The sequence below is a fragment of the Callionymus lyra genome, chromosome 10, assembly GCF_982586985.1.
Source record: "Callionymus lyra chromosome 10, fCalLyr1.hap1.1, whole genome shotgun sequence".
Lineage (NCBI taxonomy): Eukaryota > Metazoa > Chordata > Actinopteri > Syngnathiformes > Callionymidae > Callionymus > Callionymus lyra.
The window spans coordinates 12,833,668-12,857,623 of record NC_141827.1 but is presented as its reverse complement, the minus strand read 5'-3'; the positions used below and the strand labels follow the sequence as shown (position 1 = coordinate 12,857,623).

The window sequence follows — 23,956 nt, the reverse complement described above, 5'->3', positions numbered from 1 at the left end:
AAGGCAAAGTGGGTGGATGGATTTTTATTATCTTTACAGAAGCAACTATTCTTATATGTCTGCAAAATCAGGGCATCTGAAGTGTTCTTGAAATGAAATGTTCTTCATTCACTGATGTTGAGGAATATATGACGGTGTCATGGTCTTTCCACCATTCTGGAGGAAGGATTTAGGAAGATATAGATTTAAAGTGTGGGAGCATCAGAAGATATTATTTTTTAAAGGCAGATAGACCACAAGACTATGATCGAGGACGAAGCTTTATTATAGGAAATGTTGTCAGCGACACACAAGCATGACTGGATCTTCATCGACAGGATGATTCATCGATCCATGATTGATTCATTGAATTGTATGCTTATTTAGAAAATGTTTGAAAGGCATTAAATAAAGACAATACAATTAGTATAATTATTGTAAAAATCTGTTTTTAATATGTGATTTTAGTCGGGAGTATGATTTAAGACATTCAATCTCTCTCATACTTCGATAATCAATACATTTCAACCCCTTACTACCATTATCCTTGTAACACTTGATCGTTTCCTTCATGTTTAGAATGGTTCAAGAATTGAATTTCCAGTCAAATCCATAATTCATTTAATTAAACATTTCTTCTTAATTATTAATTAATTGTATTAATACTTAAAATACAAAAATACTTTATCCATGTCTATTTGTAAATACGCTAACAACAATAAAATAAAAAGGAAAACAAAAACGTTTACTCTGAGCTCCTTCATCATCAGTAGGTCGGTGCTGCCACCTGCTGGTCAGGGCCTTGAAGCGTCTGCATAATTCTTGTTAGTTTTGTCTTTCATGAAACCACTTTATTGGGGATTAGATTTATTGGACTCAAACATTAAACATATTTAGGAACAAATATCATCTCAGCTTGATAGGTTTAAAAATAATTTTAATCGTTCAAATGGAAAAGGCAGCAGAAAATGAAAATTTTATCCAATAGTCCAAAAATGATACGTTGGTTTATGCTTTACTTATATGCAGAAAAACGATGATTCAGATTCATCATCAATATAAAAAACTTGACCGAAGAAAACATTCCAGTTCTGCTCAGCTTTGAATGTCCAGGTCTTCAAGCTTCTCTGAGGTCTTCGTCAACAGCTGGCAGATCTTCTTGTGTTTGGTCCAGTTCTTCACCTGACATTCTCTGTGGATACATAAAAAAATAAAATAAATCCAACTTTAATTAAACCTTATATGGATCAACATGTATGTGAAATACATCAACGTATTAAATAATAGGATGAATAATTTCCTTCTGATTGGTCTGCATTAATTAATCTATAGTTACTGATATTAAAAATAATTTATTTTTTATACAATTATAATGTGTAACACACTGCTGGTTCTATCCATGCATTGGATTCTGTTTATGACCCTCACCTGCTGCAGTACCACACGCCCTGGCACTGTGAGCATCTCTTCGCTGCTTCTCTCCCACAGGATGAACACTTTGGCTTCTCTGGAATCAAACTCTCCATCACGTCCAAGCTGTACGTCTGTGCCAACCTGGTGGAAAAGCCACAGTCGAGATCGAACAGAACCACGGGGAGAAAATCCTGCTTCACTCCTCACCTGTTCGCCTGCAGCCTCAAGTCGCTCTCCGATGCACTGAACGTCTCCTGGACTTGAAACTTTGCGATTCCTTTCCACTTCCCAGAGTTTTCTTTCACAATGTGGTTCCTTATTTCAGGAATCTTTCAAAGAAAAAGTAAGCAAACAATTGTTTGACACGTGATGTTAACACACCTGCTCTAGAATGAGTCCTTTTCTTGGAGGTTCTGGGTCGGTCACAGCGAGATGAGCCAAAAAACGCTGAAGTTCCACCAAGACCGGCAGCTGATCGAGCAACACCTCGGTGAGGAAACCGCGGAGCTGTTGGAAGAACGAGACAGAAAGTACAAGATGTTGATGAAGTCTCAAATTATAAGTAAGTAAGTAAGTAATTTTTATTTGTATAGCACTTTTCCAGACCAGGGTCAAAAAGCACTTAAACAATCAAAACCATATTCAATAAAGTATATACTTTAAAGATCAAGATAAAACTGATAACACAACAGGAGTTCCAGAAAACCAAGGAAAAGCCTGAACAAATAGAAACGTCTTAAGATGTTTCTTGAAGGAGTCAGTAGATCATCAAACACAGAGGGAGAGGAAGATCGTTCCAAAGCTTAAGAGCAACAGCCTGGAAGGATTTCTCTGCTCTGGTCCTGAAGTGTGTTCAGGAACCATCAGTAGATTCTGATCCACAGACCTCAGAGCCCGAGCTGGGGTGTAAGGCTGGATCAGATCAGTGATGTAAGGAGGAGTCTGACCATGAATAGATCTGAAAGTAAGAACCAGAATTTTAAATTGATCCTGAAAGAAACTGGCAGCCAGTGAAGAGTTTTAAGGATCGGAGAAATGTGAGTTCTTCTACTAGAGCGGGAAAGAATTCTCGCTGCAGAGTTTTGTATTAACTGCAGGTGAGACACATCCTTCTTGTTAAGACATGAAAATAAACTGTTACAATAGTCCAGGCGAGAAGATACAAACGTATGGATTATAATCTCCAGATCATGTTCCGACAACATTTTCCTAAATTTAGAGATTTTTCTCAGTTGAAGGAAACAGTTTCTGGTCAGTTTTCTGCAGTGTTGAACAACACTCATACATATCTACATATCTCAAGAGTTTTTCATCACATTTTACATCCACATTTATAAAGAAGGTTAAGACAGAAATAAACTACTATTTAATCCATATTAATTATTACATCATCAATGTAACTAGGATGTGTTAAAGAACCTCTGAGTATTTACTCACCGACGGACATGAAAACTGAGCCTAGAAACTAATTTAACTGACTCTGTTATCAGAATTATATTTGTCTTGTTGAAAAATAACAATGAAAATGAAATGAATAAAACACCTTAAGCAGCTGACTCTTGTTGAAGCTGTTAAAGTCATACTTCCTCTGACAGTCCTCCTTCAGCAGCAGGTTGTAAAGCGAGAGCCACACTTGACCGTCCAGCTTGGTCATCTTCAGGTGATCCTCGGCAGGAATCTTCTGCCACTTGCCGTTGATAAACTTCTCCAGCTCACCTGGAATCCAAATGGCATCATTTTTGAATATTTTTTTTAAATACAGAAACATTAGTAGTCGAGTATAATTGTTTACCGTCGTGGCAGCGACTCCACGGGCAGCAGTCGATCAGATGGACCAGCAAACAGGGAACGTTGTGAGTGTTGAGAATGCGAGTGATAACACTGATGCTTCGCGTGAAGTGAAAAAGAAAAATGGAAAATTAATTTCATCTATTTCTCTTCTGTCAAACTATATCACAAAGATGTTGATGTGTATGAATCTCGATGATTCTAATCTAATATCTAATCTACTACTACGATTCCCTCTAGTGGCATTTTATTTTGTTAAGCCATTTCCTGTCTATTCTGAGATCTTTTTCTTCCTTCTCTGCGTAAATGTGTCGAGTTTTTGACCTTCTGCTGCCTTTTCATAATTCAGCCTCTTCGTCTGTAAGTAAGTAAAGTAAAGGTTATTTGTAAAGAGCCTTTCTAGACCAGGGTCATAAAGCGCTTTAAGAATCAAAAACAATACACAGTTAAAATATATACTTTAAAAGGTCAAGACAACATGAGACAAACACAGGAGTTCCAGAAAATCAAGGAAAAGCCTGAACAAATAAAAACGTCTTAATATGTTTCTTGAAGGAGTCAGTAGATCATCAAACACAGAGGGAGAGGAAGATCGTTCCAAAGCTTAGGAGCAACAGTCTGGAGGGATTTCTCTCCTCTGGTCCTGAACCGTGTTCAGGAACCATCAGTAGATTCTGATCCACAGACCTCAGAGCCCGAGCTGGGGTGTAAGGCTGGATCAGATCACTGATGTAAGGAGGAGTCTGACCATGAATAGATCTGAAAGTAAGAACCAGAATTTTGAAACTGATCCTGAAAGAAACTGGCAGCCAGTGAAGAGTTTTAAGGATCGGGAGAAATGTGAGTTCTTCTACTAGAGCAGGTCAGAATTCTCGCTGCAGAGTTAAAGTCCTCGGTAGCTCAAGTCAACATTTATTTCCAAGGTTGCAGCTTCTGAAAGTGTATGTTCTTATTTCATGTCTAAAAAATGACATTCTTGATCGACTGTCAACCCAGGATGAACCCGAAACCTTCGAGGCCCTTATCTTCCTTGTCTTTTGCATTGACCACCTGCCTCGGGAGAGTAGGTTCCACACTAACTTCTCAGAAACTAGCTCCTCTCTTAGCTCTTAGACCCCTGAAGATCTTGTCACCTCTGTTTTTGTTTATAATTTTATTGTAGGATCATGTGATCTCTGTACGTCCTGTAAATACTAAGGGTCCCTGTCTATCACCATCACTACAAATAGTCTTGAGCTGAGCGTCGGCTGCTGTACCTTTGCGTGTGGTCGGTGATGTAGCGCAGCACAGACACCGCCTTCAAGGAGATCTCCAGCTCCAGCGCAGAACTCTGTATTTGCAACTCCTTGATCGAGCATGAAGAACACAAACTTGTACTCAAGAGTACCAATACATGGACTTTGACTGTGGTTATTACCTCTTTAGGACACAGAGTACTTTTGTCAGACTGATTTTCTTCAGCGGTTACGGCTCCGTTCTTTCCAGTTTTACCAGCCAGCAGGGTGAGTTTACGATGACAGTAATCGACGAGATCCAGAACAGAATCATCAGCCGCTTCACACGAGTCCTACTCAACACAGATTCTATCTTAACGTTGTATAGAACCTTCTTTAAGTGTGTGTGTGTGTTGGAACTGACCTTATGGAACAGGATGGTTTCCAGTAAGTTGACGATGGTGGCTTCATGATGGATCTGAAACATAAGACACGTACTGACGTGATGTTCACCTGCACTGGTCGTGTTATCAAACGTTCCTCCGCTCACCACCATGTACAGAGGAAATGTATTCTTTGGATTGAAGTCCTGCAGTTGACATAAGATGGGGAAAATCTTCTGCTTCCACACCTCAATGAGGATCATCTCATGGACCAGGACTGGGATCTGGTCAAACAAAGAGCATTTAAACAAGCTACAAGATGTTATAACTTCATCTCTCGTGGACTCGTGGAGTTACCTTTCCATGCAACACCAGCAGCTCTTTGATGAACTCGTCGTGCATGGCTGTAGCGTTCAAGATCGCCTGCATGTTCAGTTTCTCTATGTATTCATGCTGCGTGAACCATCTGCAGCACAACATAAAGAAAGCATAATGCGACTCCTGAACCACGACAAAATAAACAAGTCCATGCTTCAATTAATAAGTATAGTTTTGAGTTGAGTGCTGCAACAGTCTAATAACAAACTTTGAGGTTAATTCATTAAGTGTATTTCTTTGTATACATGTGCCCTCATACAGGCTTAAGGTTGTATTCGTCGGATGTCAAACCCAATAAGATGAAAAGGTAGATCATAGCGGTGTGGTTCAGGACCAGAGGAGAGAAATCCTTCCAGACTGTTGCTCCTAAGCTTTGGAACGATCTTCCTCTCTCTCTGTGTTTGATGATCTACTGACTCCTTCAAGAAACATCTTAAGACGTTTTTATTTGTTCAGGCTTTTCCTTGATTTTCTGGAACTCCTGTTGTGTTATCAGTGTTATCTTGACCTTTAAAGTATATACTTTATTGAATATTGTTATGATTGTTTAAGCGCTTTGTGACCCTGGTCTGGAAAAGCGCTATAAAGGCGCTATATAAATAGAGATTATTATTATTATTATTATATTATATAAATACAAATTACTTACTTACTTACTTAATATAGCACATATTACACAAGTCTGGATAATAATGTTTTTTCAAAGGAAAAAAAAGGGAAATCTAAACAATTGTTAAGGAACAGGCATTATATTATAAATACATCTTACATTAGGGAAAAGTATTATTTTAGATTTCATCAAATAAATGTGTTGTAAAAGATCATATAGTATCATTATGACTTAAGCTTACGTGCTAATAATTACACAAGTCTGGATAATAATGTTTTTTCAAAGGAATAAAAAGGGAAATCTGATCAATTGTTGAGGAACAGGCATTATATTGTAAATAATTCTTACATTAAAGAAAGTATTATTTTGAATTTCATAAAATAAATGTGTTGTAAAAGATCATATAGTAGCATTATGACTTTAGCTTACGTGCTAATAATTACACAAGTCTGGATAATAATGTTTTTTTAAGGAAAAAAATGTACATCTGAACAATTTTCGATGAACATTATATTATAAATAATTCTTACATTAAGGAAAAGTATTATTTTAACTTTCATAAAATATATGTAGATCATATAGTAGCATTATGCCTTTAGCTTGCATGCTAATAACAAACAGCATTACCACAAAAGTGGAGCCAGTTAAATATATGTTCAGTATTGTCACTCAATCTTTTTACTTCAATTTGTTTGGAAATTCACTTTTTTTAAGAGAATGTACTAAAGTTCTATAATAGAATAATAATAGACACATATTGGTCAAAGTAGCATCGACTTGTTTACCTCGTAGATCCAACTTCTTTCAGAGGAAAGATCTTCAAACTCTGAGCAAAACCTTCCGCCTCAGCGGGCAGAACCACCGACGTGTCCATTTATAATGTCGGGAGAAAGGAACGAAATAAACAGATGATCGTCGTTTGGAAAAAGTCGTCAGTGCGCTTTTCTCCCCGCGAGAACGTTTGCTATGGTTACCATGGTTACTACAAACTGAACGCAGTTCTCTTGAATGACCAGTGGGTGGAGCTGTGCCCTCGTGTTGTTTAATCTCAAAACAAAGTGAGATTTGATCCTTAATACGAGATGGATTGTTTACTTGGATACAAAGCAATACATTATAACGTTATAATGCACGTGTTTGCTTTATTTTAGGTCACACTTATTTATAAAACAAATCATAGTCTATTTGCCTTATTTATACATTAACTGTACATGGTATTTCTTACATCACATTGTGTACAATGGGTCTGGTTATAAAGTTAGAGTAAGGACATAGATAATGTGAGAATATACCAAGAGCAGGTAAGTAAGTAAGTAATTCATTTTTATTTATACAGCGCTTTTCCAGACCAGGGTCACAAAGCACTTAAACAATCAAAACAATATTCAATAAAGTATATACTTTAAAGGTCAAGATAATACTGAGAACACAACAGGAGTTCTAGAAAATCAAGGAAAAGCCTGAACAAATAAAAACGTTTTCTTCAGATATATATATAATATATATATATATATATCAAAGATTATCAAATTGTTTTGCACTTCTCAAAAACCATAGATGAGGGTGGAGAATCCAGAAGGCCAGTGTACACCTTAAAATAAACATTTCATTTCCACTCTGAATGATCTGATGACAAATGTTTGGCTTATTCAGCTAATATGGATTAATAGTGTATCTATCTATATATTTATCTATCCATCTTGTCAAACTATTGATGCAGTGTGAACAATATCATGTGCGTATTCAGACGAGAATCACAGAATAAGGATTCCACTGACCTTTATTAATCATATCTTTCATCATCTGTTTAACATATAAATATAAATATAATCATTTGTTCATCAAAAGCATTAAAACTCTTAAAAATGAAATGAAACGTTAAAACAAAGATGCCTCCGGGAGGTTTCGTCAACACGGTGTTGTGTCATCACTTCCAGCACACGACGATGTTGGGATCGTTCTCCAAACGCTCATCCAGTTCCTGGTAGCTGATGCCTGCAGGACACACTCAGGTCAACCTCATGCTAGCTTTGTTGACAGTGGAGGAGGGCACCATGCCTGTTTTGCAGCAGATCTCGTCGTAACTGTGACACCCGGTGTAGAGTCGGGGCGGCCTGCTGCGCTCGTCCCGGGTCACCTTCACCGGATACTTCTGCAGCCGCCGAATCAGAGACTTCATCAGGCCGAACTGTATCAGCTTCCTGGGAAGAAGTTGACCTGTTTGACCTTGTTTTACAGCCACCGTTCTCAAGTCAAATTAAAATCTCAATTTCAATTTCAAGTACTTTTTCCAAGTACAGTTTTCAAGTCCCTTAATCTAACTAATCTCCATCCTTGGGTTGGACCTGGAGGTGTTATTGAAGAAGATGTTAGCATGAAATGATTGATGCATAATGATGAGCTACACATGGTTTAAGTAACTAGTCGAGTAAATATTGTTTTTCCTCACAAGACTCTCTTCTGTTTGATTATTATTATTATTATTAAATGTGTCCTTATCTCACCCATTCACACATGTTTAAGAGCTCAGACTGGCTGATGAAGGATGAGACAAGTACAAACTCAGTCACGTTACAAGATGATGAACTGGAGGCTGAATTTATGACGAAAATAGTTCAGTTATCCTCTCAAAATGTCTCGCATGCTGGTCTGATCATCATCTTTCTACAAAGTGCAGAACATTTACAATAGAAAACATCCAGCTTTAATGTCAGCACATGGTCATGTTGTACAATAACAGCGCCCCCTACTGACCTCTCATCCACTCTCTGGAGCTGCTGCGAGTATCTGGAGCACAGGTCCCTTACGGTGGTCCCTGGACTGAGACCACAGTACAACTGGAAAATGTCCCTCAGACTGGCCCGCCTCTGCCCTGGTGCAGTGGATCAAAAGAATTTAACACGTCAAAGTCCATACGTATCAATAAGGAAATGAGCGTTAAAAAGGTCAAACTTTTGATCAATATTGATAAAAAAATTAACACACACATGAAGTGTTTGTAGTTACACAAGTCGATATTAAATTATTCACAAACATATACATTTGTTCTCATTCACCAAACTGATGATCTGTATTTATTAAGACAACATTGATCGTTTTATACTGAATATTTTAATCTGCTATTTCACGCTATTAAAAAAAAAATGTTAAGGAATTATGAGCTTGTTTTTAATATCATAATGAACAAAATGATCAGTGTCTCAGTGTCTGATCGCTGCAGGTTTTTCTCGACGAGAGTCACAGACGTTCTTGTGGAAAAACATCACGTTTGATCAAACTAAAGCTGCAAAATGAAAGCAGCTAAAATTTCCCCTCATGTGATCACATGACCGGAGCGATCTCCTTGAAAAACACTTGTATAAATACACTGTCACATGATTTGTTCATGTTCATTAGTAAACAAAACACTTTTATTTTATAAATGTCATAAAAATTCCCGTGTGTTGTGACACACAATCATATGAAGCTCAGACGATAAGACCCTCTTTACAACATCATCAGTGCTTTAAGTGAACGAGTTACACTTTTATTGTAGTTAAACTCCATTTTAAGATGTTTCAAATAAGCCCCTGATCGTCTCTGTAAATAAAGTATTCAGGCTAATAACCAAGTACATAAAATATAAACATTATCTGTGTATATATATATATATATATATATATATATATATACAGTATATATATAATATATAAACAAACCGGAGCACGTCTGCACTGATTTAAGTTAAAGTGTCAGAATTTTTTTTAAATTAACAAATATAAACAGTTAATCCAGTTTAAACTTATTCATTTGATGTTTTTAAGGTAAGGTAGGGTAGGTAGGTAGAACTTTATTCATTGTTTTTATTTCCAATTAGCCACAGCAAATACAGCATTTTTTTTTCATAAGAAATAAAATATAAATCAAAATAAAATAAGAACAAAAACAAAGAGAAAGAACAAGATGATACAATCTAAGTCTAACGATAAAGATAAAGAAAATAGATCAAAGATTTTTTCTTTGATCTATTTTTGAAAAGGTGTTTTCTGATCGCGGAGAGAAAAATCACAGACTCTGGTTCACTTAAATAGGATTTAAATATGTAAATTGGGGAGTGAAAAGGGACGAACAAGGCTGCGATTAATTCCGTGTTGATCGGGATGTACGAAAGAAAAGTGTATTTGTGTGCTCGCGCAGATTCACTCATACATCTGAATATTTTCGTACGTGCACCGTTTTCTGGATTTGAGTGTTCGACCGTTTTTAGTAGGAAATACATTCTTTGCACATGAGGCCTGTGGACCAGAGTAGGTATGCAGACGTCACTTGCCTGCTTTGGTGACATAGTTGAGACACTCCTCCTGAACAGACTTGTCGTCCATGAGACTCTGGACTTTCGGGGTCGTACAATAGACGTTGGAGTACTGGAGTGAGGTGGTATTATAAACAAGGACAAGATGACAGATGAGTCCATCTCAATCCAACTAGTAGGGGAGCAGAAATCTTCCTGATAAGTAAAACATACTGATTCCTACCTGGAATATTGACACCAAAGTGACAGCTCCATAATACCTGCAAAGATTTCAACTTGCATTAGACCATTTTGAATGAAAACATAGTCAAATCACTAAGAATTTTGTCGTACTCACAGAAGATTCTGCACCGCGATACGAACGAGGTTAAGCTCCACGTCAGCCTCGGCAGAGATCTTCTGAATGTGCCTGAACCCATCAATGTAGGGCAAAATCTGACAAATCAAATGACACTTTCTTATCTGCCATTCTGTCTTGACCATTTTATATGTGATTAAATGAAGAGAAAGCATTTCCTCATCATTACATGTTTTTACTCATTTAGTCGTCCATTCAATTACAATCCCACTCACACCGTTTATTCTGTTCAATCCAGGTGTAATTTCTCTCCAATTTATTTTCTTTCTTGAATCCGAGTGCATACCTGAATTAAACTGTTAAATGATTTATTTTTGCTTTTTTTTTTATATCTCCTCATATTCATCTTGGTTGCTACTTGATTTTCTGGAACTGCTGTGTTGTTCTCAGTATTATCTTGATCTTTAAAGTATGTACTTTTTTGAGTATTGTTTTGATTGTTTAAGCGCTTTGTGACCCTGGTCTCGAAAAGCGCTATATAAATAAATATTACTTACTTACTGGAATGACTCCCTTATTAATTCCACATAATCGCACTTCCTGGCAAAAACAAATGCTCCGACGGTAAATTCATTCTTGAGGCGTTACGGCTGACAAAAGGCATTTATGAGTTTCCAAGTATTTGGACGAGTCTCGTCATGCATTCGTACCTGCTGTGTGGTGAGATCCCACTGAGATTTAATAAAATGCTCTTTGCACTGCGTAAACACCGGCACGTCATACTCTTGGACGATGGGAGGATCCTTGCGCAGCTGGATCAACTTCAGGTGGATGGTGTTGGAGTCATCTAGACCAGACACGGAAACAAAGACTGGACTCAGAGAGAAATCCTGCATTCAAAGACCTAAAGTGTCTAAAAACTCATATTCATTAAATCGCCTCTTCATCAAACTGCAATAGGGGACGCTTTGCACAAACTAATAATATAAATAATCATATATTGGGTTTTTTACAGCCTATTAAAATGACTTTACTAAGTGACTATAGTTCATCGAAAGGTGGCTCAAGTTACATTCCAGCGAAGTGGCCTTTGGAGAAAAGAACTGTGCCGAAAGTTTCAGATATAAGTTTTTGGCACAGTATTTTCGTAGGACAGGAGTCCAACACTCTGCTGCTCTGTCTCTTGAGCTGTTATAGTTTATACGTGAGCCATTATATTCAGGGTTAATGCTTCAAAGTTTAGCTCAAATGTCTAAACTAGCTGAAGAGCATTTATGAGCTGGTGAAAAGTAGATTATGGGGAGTTTGTCGTCTACAGTTTTTGTACTAATACTTTGATCCTGCGGAGCTGTGGAGGCGCATATTCATTGAACGTTCTCAACAGAGGACATAGACCGTTGGATTCTAAACACACTTGGAAGAACATCTACCTCACAAAGACAAAATTAAAATGATCTTTCAAACCTTTGTATCACCATTTTCAATACCACCACGACAGAAGTGCATCACAACCTCCTTAAAACTCTTCACTGGCTTCCAGTTTCTTTCAGGATCAACTTTTAAATTCTGGTTCTTATTTTCAGATCTATTCATGGTCAGACTCCTCCTTACATCAGTGATCTGATCCAGCCTTACACCCCAGCTTGGGCTCTGAGGTCTGTGGATCTGAATCTACTGATGGTTCCTGAACACACTTCTGGACCAGAGGAGAGAAATCCTTCTAGGCTGTTGCTCCTAAGCTTTGGAACGATCTTCCTCTTCCTCTGTGTTTGATGATCTACTGACTCCTTCAAGAAACATCTTAAGACGTTTTTATTTGTTCAGGCTTTTCCTTGATTTTCTGGAACTCCTGTTGTATTATCAGTTTTATCTTGATCTTTAAAGTATATACTTTATTGAATATTGTTTGGATTGTTTAAGTGCTTTGTGACCCTGGTCTGGAAAAGTGCTATACAAATAAAAATTACTTACTTACAATGAACAAGAACATAGTCGTTACTATTAGACATATGGTTTCTAACTCTTCAACCCGCCCAGTCTTTCAGCTGTTAAATTGTAATTCCAGTCACAAATATAATGTACAGATAAATCATGTAATCACTTGGAAAACAGAACATTGACATACAATCATCCCACAACTCTCACCTATTGGCAGGGTACAGGCTCCGGTGGCATTGAGCTCTTCTAACAAGGTTGACATAATCGGCAGAAGTTTCTGTTTGCTTTCTTCGTTTGAGATAAATCCGCTCTCCAGCTGCAGCAAATGAAAACAAATATTAAAACACGTCAGCGGGAATATAGTGTTTAGAACTAGGTGCGGAATAAACACCAAATTCAATTATATTTTGACTGTGTTGCGAGAACTGCAACTCTTGGGGTTTGTTTGTGGTTGGAATTTCCGAAATATCCGTAAACACAAGTGACGAGCCAGGAGCATAATGAACGGAGCATGGGGTCAACTCAACACAAGACTCAGCACTAAAGGATGATGCTGATCGGACACAAACAGGTCAGAGCACACGGACAGTGACAAACAGTTTAAAGCACGCATGGCCGCAGAGTTGCAGTCACACATTTCTAACTTCAACTTGCTTTGCAAGGTTAGCTGCTTCTTTGGTCAAACCTAGCATACAAATAAACAATATCATCCTCATTTTTATGTGAGCCAAGTGCTTTTATAGTCGCATAAACAGCCTTACACCCCAGCCCGGGCTCTGAGGTCTGTGGATCAGAATCTACTTATGGTTCCTGAACACGGTTCAGGACCAGAGGAGAGAAATCCTTCCAGACTGTTGCTCCTAAGCTTTGGAACGATCTTCCTCTCCCTCTGTGTTTGATGATCTACTGACTCCTTCAACAAACATCTTAAGACGTTTTTATTTGTTCAGGCTGTTCCTTGATTTTCTGGAACTCCTGTTGTGTTATCAGTTTTATCTTGATCTTTAAAGTATATACTTTATTGAATATTGTTTTGATTGTTTAAGCGCTTTGTGACCCTGGTCTAGAAAAGCGCTATATTACTTACTTACTTACTTATAAAATGATCAAGGTGACAAAATAATGAACATCCATATGTCTTTATTATTATTATTATTCCTAGATTATTTTAATTTAGATGTGTAAATATTTGTACACAAAAGTTTAAAGAACCTGAGTACAACAGATCTAGGATAAAAACAACACTTGTATTTTCTTGTAAAGATTGGATAATGTGAAGAAATAAATCAATGTTTTTCTACCTCCAGAGTTGTGATGTATCCTGAAAGCTTCTTGACAATCGGCTCTAATGCACACGTGTTGGCCTGCGCGTCACAAACCAGGCCCAGGTTAAAAAGTAGAGCGTTGCGGCTGTACTTCTTATGCTCGATGCACACGGGACAGCCGATCAACTTCTTGCCCATGGCGGTGCTAGAACGGCAATAACACAAGGTTATTAATGAGGCTGGATTTTTAGTAAAAACACATGAAGGCATTTCAACGTACACTGTTATTAGTTTGCTCTGCAGCTCTGGCTTAGTGATGATGTAAACCTGGACTGTGTCAAACAGTTCCCTTGAAATATACTCTTCTGGAACCTGTTAGAGGGAGACAAAAAGTAGCATGAAACCGTGTATTGATTATCTCATATATAAACAAAATACACAAGAACGCTTTCTGTACATAAATCGTTGCTAAAGATCCACGAGAAGACGCTGTTCATGTTTTGTTTGGAAACCAAACTGTCACATAATTTCACAATTTAAATGGAACAAATGTACACAAAGATGGCAATATGTATGAATTTATGAGCCAGGAAACGATATTATCAAAGGTGTATTTAACAGGCTAAAACATGTCATCATTTACAGTATAATCATAATCTAAGTTTTTTTAATTAAAAGGAAGGAAATATTTTCTCAAGATCCACGAGAAGACGCTGTTCATATTTTGATGGTTGGAAACCAAACTGTCAGTGCATTATTCATTTATGTTACCATGGAAATGTCAAAATGCCCTTTTATTTCAACAGACAGTGTCTAACCTTGTAGCAGTTGAATGGCTTCAATTCCTGTGCTGATAATGGGACCATTTAAATATATAAATGCAAATATATTCAACCTGTGTGTGTGTGTGTGTGTGTGTGTGTGTGTGTGTGTGTGTGTGTGTGTGTGTGTGTATGTGTGTATTGTTGTCCTAGCTAGTCTTTAGCGTTTGAGATTGACACATCAGTTCTCAGTTGTTATTAAAGTCGTTGTCATGACTCACCTGGTATGTTATTTTAGGGCCAAGAGTGGGATGGAACTCACTGAAGAAGATGCATTCTATTCTCGTCACCATGTTTGGCGAGCACAGACTGCTGCAGCTGTGCTAGCTACAAGGCTAACTGCTACCTTTTTCGTTTAAACTCGAGTCCCACGGCGATACTTAGATACATATAAGAGTTTAGATGGATAAATATGGATAAAATCTCAAATTGCATATAGTTCTGTTTGCATAGTGTGTAGTTCAGTGAGTACTTCCTGCACCTGACATCAACAACAGTGATGCGTTCAAGTACTCACTGACTTTATTTCATACGTGAAAACATTCTTACAATTATCATCAATAATTCTCAAAAACGATCATTATTTTTATAGAGTTCTAAACTATAATGCAGACAGCTTGAAAAGTATCGATTGAAATAAATTATACAAAATAAAACAAACCATGTCCATGCTCAAAATAAAAACATTCCACTTGTCAGTGAACGAAACTCGTACTCGTTGTCATCAGTGCTGCGCAATAAAGCGCAGTAGTAGTGCAGTACTCTTCATGCGGGTTGCTACTGCGCCTAAATCAAGCATTCATAGAGACGAGACACCATAAGGTTCCTTGTTTTAAAGTTTATTACTTATATTTGGAGTAATAGTTTCTGAGCCGCACGCCATTTATTGTCAACCCTGGGGATCTTCTTCTGTTTACAACCGACATGTTAAGAAAGCTGGTAGCTAGCGGTACCACATGTTTTCTGTACACAAAGGTAAAAGGTGATTTGAAGTTTGTTAAGATGCTTAAATGAATGTTGCATGTTTTATACACACAAACCTCTGTAATACATGGTGTCAATTATAGATTACATTTAATGTACATGCAGGTGTTGGTTGGTCATACATTAGTTTCTACAGGGAGTGCAGAAATATTAGGCAAGTTGTATTTTTGAGGATTAATTTTATTATTGAACAACAACCATGCTCTTAATTAACCCAAAACACTCATTAATATCAAAGCTGAATATTTTTGGAAGTTGGAGCAGGGCTTTTTTAGTTTTAGCTATTTTAGGAAGATATCTGTGTGTGCAGGTGACTATTACTATTATTTATTTTCACCAGGGAAACCAATATAACAGTTCAACAATCACAAATATACATTTCTGACATTCAAAAACAAAACAAAAACAAATCAGTGACCAATATAGCCACCTTTCTTTGCAAGGACACTCAAAAGCCTGCCATCCATGGATTCTGTCAGTGTTTTGATCTGTTCACGATCAACATTGCGTGCAGCAGCAACCACAGCCTCCCAGACACAGTTCAGAGAGGTGTACTGTTTTCCCTCCTTGTAAATCTGACATTTGATGAGGGACCACAGGTTCTCTATGGGGTTTAGATCAGGTGAACAAGGAGGCCATGTCATTAGTTTTTCTTCTTTTAGACCCTTTCTTGCCAGCAATGATGGAGCATTGTCCTGCATGAAAATCATGTTTTTCTTGAAGGATGCCGACTTCTTCCTGTACCACTGCTTGAAGAAGGTGTCTTCCAGAAACTGGCAGTAGGACTGGGAGTTGAGCTTGACTCCATCCTCAACCCGAAAAGGCCCCACAAGTTCATCTTTGATGATACCAGCCCATACCAGTACCCCACCTCCACCTTGCTGGCGTCTGAGTCGGACTGGAGCTCTCTGCCCTTTACCGATCCAGCCACGGGCCCATCAAGACTCACTCTCATTTCATCAGTCCATAAAACCTTAGAAAAATCAGTCTTGAGATATTTCTTGGCCCAGTCTAGACGTTTCAGCTTGTGTGTCTTGTTCAGTGGTGGTCCTTTTTCAGCCTTTCTTACCTTGGCCATGTCTCTGAGTATTGCACACCTTGTGCTTTTTGGCACTCCAGTGGTGTTGCAGCTCTGAAATATGGCAAAACTGGTGGCAAGTGGCATCTTGGCAGCTGCATGCTTGACTTTTCTCAGTTCATGGGCAGTTATTTTGCGCCTTGGTTTTTCCACACGCTTTTTGCGACCCTGTTGACTATTTTGAATGAAACGCTTGATTGTTCGATGATCACGCTTCAGAAGCTTGGCAATTTTAAGCGTGCTGCATCCCTCTGCAAGATATCTCACTATTTTTGACTTTTCGGAGCCTGTCAAGTCCCTCTTCTGACCCATTTTGCCAAAGGAAAGGAAGTTGCCTAATAATTATGCACACCTGATATAGGGTGTTGATGTCATTAGACCACACCCCTTATCATTACAGAGATGCACATCACCTGATATGCGTAATTGGTAGTAGGCTTTCGAGCCTATACAACTTGGAGTAAGACAACATGCATAAAGAGCATGATGTGGTCAAAATACTCATTTGCCTAATAATTCTGCACTCCCTGTAGTTTGACCCCACAGTGTAAAAACAAACATGATTTAAATCATGAATAAATCGACCACCAATATGATAGATATCCAATGAAAATGAAATACAGTTTTATAAGGTGAAAGAGGTACAATTAATTGAGGACTAAACTAATTTAAAAATATTTATATCTCTTTGTTCACTTTGAGGTTATTCTCAAAAACAAATTCCAAAAAAAACAAAAACTGTATAATGAGAAATATATGCACTTAGTCAAGTCAAATTATTTTATTGTCAAATATGCATGTATTGAGACCTACAGCATAAATGTAATGTTGGTCCTCTCTGACCCACGATGGAAAACATTAAAGACATTAAACATTTAAAACAATTAGACTTAAACAGACATTTCTTAAGAAATTCAAGAAAAATAAAGAAATAACCAACAAAATGAAATAAATAATCAACAAACTTAAATAATCAACTCGTACAGAATATAAACAACAAAAAAAACTAAGAACAAAGTTGATTAATAGATGAACGTTAAAGCAGGGGTGAGAGTGATGTTAGGACAGGGAGGTAGTTAAATATATTTTCTAATCTCAAATTATATGTGCAAAAATGAATACAGTAAGTAAGTAAGTAATTGTTATTTGTAAAGTGCCTTTCTAGACCAGGGTCACAAACCGCTTTTAACAATCAAAAACAATACACAGTTAAAAAGATATACTATAAAAGGCTAAGACGCATAGGACAAACACAGAAGTCCCAGATAATCTTGGAAAGGCCTGCACAACATTTTAAAATTGATCCTGAAAGAAAGTGTGAAAATGTGAGTTCTTCTACTAGAGCCGGTCAGAATTCTTGTTGTAGAGTTTTGTATTAACTGCAGAGTATTATGACAAAAACATAATTGAACACATAACAATTTAAATGGAACAAATAAACACAAAGATGGCAATATGTATGAATTTATGAGGCAGGAAACTATATATAATATATCAAAGGTGTATTTAACATGTAATAATTTACAGTATAATCATAATCTTAAGTTTTTTTTAATTAAAAGGAAGGAAATATATTGTCTCTCTAAGAATTAGTTTGTGTTAATTCAAACCATGCGAATAAATGTCTAACAAAACGCATCTTTTGATTTGTGGTTGAAGAGATCAGTCAAATCCTTCCAGACGTCATGCTTCGCCTCATGCAACACTCCGGCCCTTCCTCCCCGACCCATCACAGCTGCCCAGGCTGTCGACTTATGGAAGCGACACTTTGAGCAGAGTGGCGTGATGGAGCCGGATCACTCCAGTCAGTACATCGTAGCCCATCTGCTGGGAGCAAAAACTGTATGTTTTTCAGCCAAACCTTGTGTCTAAACAAACATGTAAACTAACATCCAGTCTCTAAATCTTTTTAGATACAAAGTCTTGATCAGAAAAAACTCTCGCAGTTTCTCACGCCAGAAGAAACGGAGCAGGTGTGGACGCTCTGCTCCAGACGGCTCTCCAGGTAGACATTATGACCACCTGCTGCCAGGGATGGCTTCAAATAGCTTGAAAGGTTAACTGGAGCAGTGTCATGAAACGATGGCAGAAGAGACCAGAAGCCATTTTAAAACACTCCTCACTTCTCAGAAGAAAGATGGGACAGAAACATGTTGTATCAAACAGGGCCTTCATTAATGATCCTGATATGATGCTCAAGTGATGCTCAGTTTCTACTTGTAGTTCCCAAATGTTACTGTTATGATGATAGTTTTCAAAATGTATCAATATAAGGAGGGTTTCGTGCACATTTGGCCCTGTGATGAAGTCGTCTTCTACTTATCTTTATATATATGAAGAATATTATATTATATTATATATATTTCTGATATAATATAATATATATAATATATAATATATAATAATATAATAATATAATATATATATAATATATATTATATATTATATAATAATATAATATATAATATATATTATATTATATATTCGTCTTATCTTATCTAGTATCTTTTACTTATCTTACTTGATTTATTTTTTATTTTTTATAAAAAATTGCTGTATGTATTGGCTATTGGAAAAAAACAATTTCAATCAATCATCAATAAAGTTTTACCTTACCTTACCTTACCTTACTGTCATTGTGTTAGAATGCCGGTCCAGTATGTGATCGAGGAGTGGGACTTCAGAGACATCACCCTCAAGATGAGGCCCCCCGTCTTCATTCCAAGACCAGAAACGGAGGTCAGGATCCTCGAGATAAATCCGTTCAAACGATCGTAATCGAAAACCTGTTCTTCCAGGAGTTGGTCGAGCTGGTTCTGAGGGATCTGCTGACGGGGAGTGATCCGGGGCCGAAGCGGTGTTTGGAAGTGGGATGTGGGTCTGGTGCCATTTCTCTCAGTCTACTTAAGATGCTTCCACAGGTAAGACAACCCCTTAGCTTATCTAGGAAAATATATTTAACATGTCATTGAATGATTGCGTAACCGTGAACCATCATTATAATCTTTATCCGGGTGTTTAATGAAAGTAATTTTTCGTGTTCGGACAAAAAGTGAGCTACAGTTCACATCTGCCTTGAGTGTTTGTGTCATCAGCGTGAGGCGAGATGACCTGCATGTCGAGGTATAGTAGCCAATCAGACGCCGCCTCCAGGTAAATAAACAGCAGGCGCCTGCCAACAGAGAGTAGCTGTTAACTCACTGACCTCAACCATGGCTGTTGACCAGGAGTAGGCGACCAGAACAACAACGAGTGTTGGTATAGATGATCTAAAATAAACTTTAATAACAATGCTTTTCTGATTTCTTCGTACTGTTTTCGTCCTCATTGAAGTTCTATCTTATCTATCTATCTATTCACACCTGTATGGTGTTTAAATCTACACACTGTTCTCTCCTACATATATTTAATCAACATAATTTAGTATCAACAGCATTTTAAAATGTCGGGCAGACACATTTCATTTTCCATTTTATTTCAAGTTATCCCACGACACTGGAACTCCTGTTGTGTTATCAGTTTTATCTTGATCTTTAAAGTATATACTTTATTGAATATTGTTTTGATTGTTTAAACACTTTGTGACCCTGGTCTGGAAAAGCGCTATACAAATAATAATAATAATAATCTCTATTTATGTATATAGCGCCTTTCTAGACCAGGGTCACAAATAAAAATGACTTATTTACTTACAGTAACATTCAAATTACACCCTGTAAGAGAAGAAAAAAACATGTCACAATGAGAGTAAAAAAGTGCATTTTAACAGGCAGAAACCTTGAGCAGAACCAGACTCGGTATGAAAGGTCGTCTGCTGTGAGGGATGGAGATGCATATTTTAATGTACGATTAAATGATCTTATCATTATATTTTATCCATCTCATTTTACTTGACTGTCGTTTACTTGTTCATTCTGAGATATCATTTATCCGAAACACCACAAGAGATCTTGTGTTTTTACAACCTTGGCGATAAATGTTTTCTGATTCTTGCCGTCGTCTCTCTGCAGCTCACAGCTGTGGCCTTGGACCAGAGCCTGGACGCCGTGCACCTGACGAGGGAAAACGCATCGCAGTAATGAATACACAACACATGTTATCAACCGACTTTTTCCTTTGTCATTGTTTCCACCTGATTGTTTGTTAGGCTCGGCCTCCAGGACAGGTTACAGCTCCACCACTTGGACGTCATCAAAGGTGAGGGACACCTGTGTATGTACGTGATGCTGCTGATACTGTTGCTTTTTTTAACCATTGTAAACGGGTTTGGTATTAGTCACAGTGTTAGATTTGTGTCACTGTCAGCCCATGAATACTAGATTAAAAACCATCTGATTTTCCTTTGAAAACCTGATTTAATAAGGAAATGAATCCAGAAGGAAGCAGGTTTATGTTTCATGAATGGTGTTGTGATTGTGTCTCCTTAGATGCAGAAACGTTGCTCAAGGTCTGCGGTCGTGTCTCTGCAGTGGTCAGTAACCCCCCCTATATCTTCTCAGAGGACATGGCTGCCTTGGACCCGGAAATATTGAGGTGACGAATGAAGAAGATCTTATATTATGCTACTTGTATTCACTTTATGGGAACACGAGAGTTAATTAAAAATAGTTTAGAACAAAAACAAATTAATAATTATTATGAACAATTCAAATAATTATCAGAAGCTGGTATCGCCAGTGTTGTGAACACGACATAGGATTTATTTGTGGTGTCTGTACAGAATAAAAGAATGAGATAAGATAACACACAAAAAGAATCAATAGAAAAACAGAACCAAGGCAGCCACAACTAAGATAATTACCCACTTGTTCTACTGCATTTCACTATATAGAAAGACAATGATGTGTATTTTACAACAACAATAACAACCAATATTATTGTTCTTATTATTAATAGTAATAATGATTAACATTAAATGTACTTGTGTGTTTTGTGGCGCAGCACTGATGACAACCACGACTGCAATGTTGTCCTTTAAGAAACACCTTAAGACGTTTCTATTTGTTCAGGCTTTTCCTTGAATTTCTCGAACTCCTATGTTGTTCTCAGTATTATCTTGATCTTTAAAGTATGTACCTTTTTGAGTATTGTTTTGATTGTCTAAGCGCTTTGTGACCCTGGTCTCGAAAAGCGCTATATAAATAAATATTACTTACTTACTTACTTACTTACTTTGAATGCAGAAATGTGTTTTTTGTCATTTATTTTATTAGGTCATTTACAAGCTGTATACATTAGAATTTAGTTCTGTAGAAAAAGTTATATATTTCTTGACAAATATTAGTGATAATTTGAAGTATTATATATATGTGCCGCCCCAGATGCAACACTAATAGACTCAGGGACTCATTCATTCCTCGTTCTATTAGTTATTTCTGTCCGACTGTCTGTCAGTCCATCACACTCACACTCATCACTCATATTATTTTAAATAATAGTTTTAGCCATTTTATAAATTGAAAAGTAATTTGGGGTTGTCAAATAGTAACAATTATTGTATCGTTATTACCTATAATAACATGAATAGTAAATTAATCACCAAAGTTGACTTTTTCATGTCATTTTAAAGTAGTGTAGAGTATGGTGTCTTTTTTATTGCTTTTTAATTTAATCTGTAATTTAAAGACAAATCTCCCAGCAATCTTGAGTGACTGCCACATATTGAAAATGTAATTTTAAAATTGTAAAAATGTAGCAAACAGTAAATAATGTGATATTTCTTCAATTGTTGAGTCTATTTATGTCTATAAACAATTTCCTGAAGGAGACCTACAGAGGGATCCATGAAGTTCTATCCACCTATAGAAGTGTCTCTGTGGCTGCAGGTTCGAGGACCGGGCGGCTCTGGACGGAGGTGAAGACGGCTTCAGCGTGATCCGCCAGATCCTGACTCTGGCTCCGCATATTTTACGCGATCATGGGTAATAATGTCGCGAGTGAATCCACACGCATGCAAACACCACCTGGGTTGGATTTGTTGCAGCAGGAACTGTGTCCTGAAAAAAGACACATGTATCGAGTTGCCTCTCCAGCGACTCCAGCAACAACTCTCGCCCTCTCGCAGACGCTCCTTCCTTTTGTCACGACCAGTCCTGTTCTGATCAATTTTTCTGTGAAACACAGTCGTGTTTACTTGGAAGTGGACCCGAGACACCCTGTGATGGTTCAGCGATGGGCGGAGGAGAACCCGGAGAAGCTCAGTTACGTGGAAACTCGACACGACATCAGTGGCAGGTCTGCTGAGAGGATCTGCTCTTTAAATATTAACTTAGAAGGTTTATTACAAAGTCACACTTTCACGTGTTGTTTTTGTCATTTCCCAGACCGCGCTTTTGCATCCTCCAGAAAGAGAAGTCCAAAAAACCAGGAAATGGATCTGGATTGAGTAACCGAGATCCTATTACGTTGCTTTAGCCCACTTTGCTTAAGCCCCCCTCCTCTCTCTCTCCCTCCCTCCCCTCCCTCGCCCAGGCCAAGCACCATCCTGCTGCACTTTACACTCGTTTTAATCTAGCACGATCCATATTTTAACAGGAGAAACTGGATCTTCAAACCCGGTACAAATCAGCAAAAAACCTTCCCCAGAACATCGTCCGCCAGCTACAAAAACAAACGATAAATAAACACTTGTGCCAGTTTGCATAAAGCGGCTCAAAGCTGATGGTAATTACCGAGGCTTTTCTTAGAAACCTCCCTCCCGGTAGCGCTCCCTCCTCCCAGGAAGCGTTTAGTAGTTCTGTGAATCGGCTGATGAAAAGTCCTCCCCTTCGCTCGTTCGCACTCTGACTCAGACGCAGGCCGCGGCACAAACGTACACTATGGACACGATCGCTTCAGGGCGGCCATTTTCCAAATGCACAACATAGAACTGTGCTGATCTCACTCTTTAAAAAACATAACACGAGCGTAACGAGAACCTCTCGATAATACCCAGAAGTATTGTATAATGTTCACGACCAATTATGAATCTGTTATTTGGGTAAATATTAGGTGCATTGTTCTTGTCCACCTAAATTCATAAGAACCATTAATAATGCTTCAGTGAATGTTTTTCAAATACTTGTTTTTTTTTGAGTATATACTGTTGTATAGTTTTGTAGATTTACTCGTTCAATTTGTTAAAATAAAAATACATTTACAAATCTATTTGACGTTGATTCATTTATCAACTCATCCACCTTACACTATAGTTTTATGTCTCTTATTCAAATTGATGATTTAATTTCTTTCATTCAACATTCTCACAATACATCTTTTTTCCCCACTGGAAGGATTAAATGTCGAGAATTAAATAGTCTAAATTCAAGCGTGATTAAAAAAACAACAAATCAAAATATGAATGAATCCCCAAAACAGGTTTGTTTATTCTACTTGTAAATATTCTGTTCGGTGTTACAGTTAAATCATGAAGATACTAGGATACGTTTCAACTAATGAGTTGCATTAATGTTTCAGTTAATGTAATGGAGTTTGTTTTCGTGTTTGTGTCACTCTTACAGGACAAATATCCAACTGA

General features: G+C 37.5%; 3 protein-coding genes and 1 long non-coding RNA gene across 5 annotated transcripts; 1 reads left to right on the top strand and 3 right to left on the bottom strand.

The window, feature by feature from the left end:
* Positions 1-899: 899 nt before the first annotated feature.
* Positions 900-6,812, bottom strand: zmynd10 (zinc finger, MYND-type containing 10). 2 transcript variants are annotated; one of them, XM_087801513.1, is made up of 12 exons: positions 6,551-6,809; positions 5,135-5,243; positions 4,945-5,061; positions 4,819-4,872; positions 4,598-4,747; positions 4,437-4,525; positions 3,185-3,279; positions 2,936-3,108; positions 1,774-1,899; positions 1,600-1,721; positions 1,408-1,533; positions 900-1,171 (listed from the first exon to the last, which is right to left on the bottom strand). In XM_087801513.1, exons 1-12 carry the CDS (start codon positions 6,637-6,639, stop codon positions 1,075-1,077), a joined length of 1,347 nt encoding a protein of 448 aa, XP_087657639.1. In that variant the 5' UTR covers positions 6,640-6,809; the 3' UTR covers positions 900-1,074. The 2 variants fall into 2 exon arrangements, with proteins under 2 accessions (XP_087657639.1, XP_087657638.1); XM_087801512.1 differs by having other exon boundaries at positions 4,437-4,747; positions 6,551-6,812.
* A 697-nt stretch (positions 6,813-7,509) lies between these two features.
* On the bottom strand, positions 7,510-15,045 carry nprl2 (NPR2 like, GATOR1 complex subunit). Its single transcript, XM_087801515.1, has 11 exons — positions 14,600-15,045; positions 13,838-13,929; positions 13,594-13,762; positions 12,500-12,608; positions 11,065-11,201; positions 10,394-10,491; positions 10,280-10,316; positions 10,075-10,168; positions 8,520-8,637; positions 7,824-7,966; positions 7,510-7,760 (listed from the first exon to the last, which is right to left on the bottom strand). The coding sequence occupies exons 1-11, from the start codon at positions 14,669-14,671 to the stop codon at positions 7,693-7,695; spliced, it is 1,137 nt and encodes a 378-aa protein (XP_087657641.1). The 5' UTR covers positions 14,672-15,045; the 3' UTR covers positions 7,510-7,692.
* Positions 15,046-15,061: 16 nt separating this feature from the next.
* hemk1 (HemK methyltransferase family member 1) lies at positions 15,062-23,571 on the top strand. Its single transcript, XM_087801517.1, is given in 12 exon segments — positions 15,062-15,353; positions 18,100-18,282; positions 18,354-18,445; positions 19,086-19,179; positions 19,239-19,361; positions 20,451-20,515; positions 20,588-20,637; positions 20,868-20,973; positions 22,266-22,361; positions 22,564-22,674; positions 22,764-22,797; positions 22,799-23,571. Coding segments are annotated over 12 exon segments (1,032 nt in total). The 5' UTR covers positions 15,062-15,302; the 3' UTR covers positions 22,826-23,571.
* On the bottom strand, positions 15,989-16,410 carry LOC148070398 (uncharacterized). The gene is made up of 3 exons (XR_015712939.1): positions 16,380-16,410; positions 16,234-16,268; positions 15,989-16,135 (listed from the first exon to the last, which is right to left on the bottom strand). It is a non-coding gene; the product is annotated as an uncharacterized LOC148070398 (long non-coding RNA).
* Positions 23,572-23,956: the final 385 nt, after the last annotated feature.